The following is a 3,018-nucleotide window of genomic DNA, read 5'->3' as shown; positions in this document are numbered from 1 at the left end:
ATCATCTACTGGCTGTCACTATCATCTACTGGCTGTCACTATCATCTCCTGGCTGTCACTATCATCTACTGGCTGTCACTATCATCTACTGGCTGTCACTATCCTATCATCTACTGGCTATCACTATCAATAGACTCTGAGAAAGGGGAGGAATCATTATCTTTAGTTTTGTATCTCTGCTGAGAACACCAGACTCTGAAGAATTGCTCCAAAGTCATGGGCATACAGGTCATCCTGATTAATCAAAGTGGATCACAAAACAAATGCCTAGTCATAAACAGGAGAGGGAAATTTGTGGGGGCGGGGTGGGGAGGTTGACGGGAGAGATAGAAAGGTGGGGGTGTAAGAGGCCAGTACACATTGTATACATGTGAGAAATTGTCTAAAAATGAATTTAATTAAGTATATATTTAAAGCAAGCAAACAGAAGGTTCTGGACTAGAGACTGTAATATTTTTATTGCTCATGTTTTTAATTATACTGGTTAATGAGAGATGATAAAGAGGTAAACAAAAGACTATACTTTGTTTTCCAGTAACATCATTAAACGCAGGTTTTTTAGTTCCTCATCTGGCTGTTTCGCTGTCTCTTGGTATCCATTTGTGCTGATGAGTTTTTCACGGTAGGATTCAGGGAGTGCTTGGTTGTTCAGCTCGAAAGTTAAAAGGATCATCTGCCAGCAACATTGTGTCTTTCCAGTGCTTAACTCACTGTGCTGTGGCTCACAGACATATGGCCTGATAAATATTCATGAACTCCATTTCTCAGAATTAATAATAGGTGCTTTACTCTAAGCAGAGCACTGCTTCCAAGCGTCACCTTGTTAACTCTCAGACTTGAGTCTTTGCACCTCTTAGTGCTTGTGTCGGTCAATTGTTTTACGTTCCTCTCAACCATCGTCTTGTTTTCTTTCCTCCCCTCCTGGGACAACTGAAACACAACACACACTCCTCATATCCGATGATGGTCTAGTTTACGCCATGGAAATCAACCGTAAGTTCACATGGAATTGGTGGGTTTACGTTGTGAAGTGTTTCGTTAAATAACCTTTTCTCTCAGCTGATCACTGATAGTCTTACCCTGTTTTAAAATATGTCTTCTGTTTTCTCAAGACAATACCTTTTTAGACTTTAATTAAAAGTGAGCAGAGTATAAGTTTCACATTGGGATCATCCGATTTCCCCACTTTGGGAAATAGGTCTCTTAAGTGAACAGATTCAAACATGACTCCAGAGGGTCATTGCTCTGAGAGGGTGCCAGGGACCCCCTACCCCACATCCGAACCAAAGTGTTTTCAGAGTTAATGCAGAATGCAACCGTGAAAATAACAAGAAGACAGTGCCAGCTAATGGCTAACAGTTAAAAGACAGAATAGACTTCTAACAGACAACACAGGAAGATACAATAATGGTAAATGAGCCGGTTTAATCATTAAGAACTTGTATATAAGTGGGGTGTGGCTCAGTTGTAGAGTGCCTGTCTAGCATGTGCAATCCCCTATGTTTATTTTTGTGGCACTACTAAACAAACAAAGCTTCTAAATGGGGTGTGGGAGAAGAAGAAAATGGAAAATATCTGCAAATACAAGCAGCTCACTTTGACTAATTCAGAGTGAAAACATAAGTTCTAGTACCTTCTTCAAATGATTTGATATTTTTGCTTAGAATATTACTGCTTAGGAAATACAAAAGTCAAATTAAGTCAAGTGTGAGGGGTACATAACTGTAATCCCAGCACATGAGAGGTTGAGGCAGGAGGATTTAAAGTTTGAGACTGCCCTAGGCTACATAGTAAGATATATCTCAAATTAAATAGGGCTGGGGAGATGGCTCCATGGGTAAAGGGCTTGCCATGAAAGCACAAGGCCCTGAGTTCTATTCTCTAGAACCCATGTAAAACAGCCAAGTGCAGTAGAACATCCCTAACGGGAAGGTCCCTGGGGCCTGCTGGCTTTACAGTAGCCAAAATAGCAAACCGCAGGCTCGGTAAGAGAAAGACCTTGCCTTAAAAAATAAGGTGGAGAGCATCTGGTCTCTACATACAGACACACACATGTGCATGCACAATCACGTATGGATCACACCAAAAGAAATAGGCTATTTAAAAGACATATAAGATCTTTATCCATTACGTATACAAAAGAACCGCCTTCCCCCTCTCCACCCCATTTTTTTTTCAGCTCCTTGTGGTGAAAATCTCTATGACGAAGAAGGCAAGAGGCTCCCTCCCTGCATCCCTGGTGCCTGGCTCACACCTGCCCTCATGGCCTGTTATCTCCTGGTGGCCAACATCCTGCTGGTCAACCTACTGATAGCTGTTTTCAAGTATGTATCATGACAGAGCATGACAGAGGCCTCATGGGGCTACATGTTTGCTGCTCTACAGATCTCTAACTCAGGCCCAGAAAGTTATGGTGATGCCTGCATATATGTTCAGAGAGATTCACTAAAGCTGTTAAAAGGATAGGGTTTTTGTGGCCCCCCATTTTTTTTTCAACTTTAATCAGTCTGGGTGTAGTCATAAATGAAATGTCCACACTCAAATACATTTAAACTTAATCTCGTCTAGTATTTTAACACTGAAGTGCACATTTTAATCTAATGGTAATGGTAAGAATTAGGCATAAGTCTCTTGAGATAGAGAAAACCTGAAGAAGTTGTGCCTTTCATTCACTGCCAGAGACGCACAAAACTGCTAACTCCACAAGCTGCTGTGATTATCTTATATATAAAATAGCAAATCTTATCAGGCAGAGTGGCAAAGTGGCTTAAATTACTAAATCCAGCTTTTAATAGAACTGCCCATTTGATATCCACCGAGGATGTTGACAATACTTGATACATGTTCAAAGATATATTTTTTTACATTCTAAGACGGATTTGGGAAGCAAGGTGATCAAGGTGTTCAAACTCACCCTCAACTACAGAGCAGGTTCACGTCCAGCTTGGACTATATGAGACACTGGCACAAGAAAAAGAAAGAAAGAAAGAAAGAAAGAAAGAAAGAAAGAAAGAAAGA

At 40.7% G+C, this 3,018-nt stretch overlaps 1 protein-coding gene across 2 annotated transcripts in view; it reads left to right on the top strand.

The window, feature by feature from the left end:
* The window catches only part of Trpm1 (transient receptor potential cation channel subfamily M member 1), a 115,754-nt gene that overhangs the window by 94,663 nt on the left and 18,073 nt on the right, over window positions 1-3,018 (top strand). For both annotated transcript variants that reach the window (XM_028776739.1, XM_028776738.1), the window contains exons 23-24: window positions 973-993; window positions 2,180-2,324. In XM_028776739.1, coding sequence (XP_028632572.1) covers window positions 973-993; window positions 2,180-2,324 — 166 coding nt within the window. The remainder of the gene's footprint in view (window positions 1-972; window positions 994-2,179; window positions 2,325-3,018) is intronic.

Source organism: Grammomys surdaster, unplaced genomic scaffold (assembly GCF_004785775.1).
Source record: "Grammomys surdaster isolate TR1022 unplaced genomic scaffold, NIH_TR_1.0 271, whole genome shotgun sequence".
NCBI lineage: Eukaryota > Metazoa > Chordata > Mammalia > Rodentia > Muridae > Grammomys > Grammomys surdaster.
The sequence above is the reverse complement of the archived record's forward strand: the minus strand, read 5'-3'. Positions and strand labels throughout refer to the sequence as shown.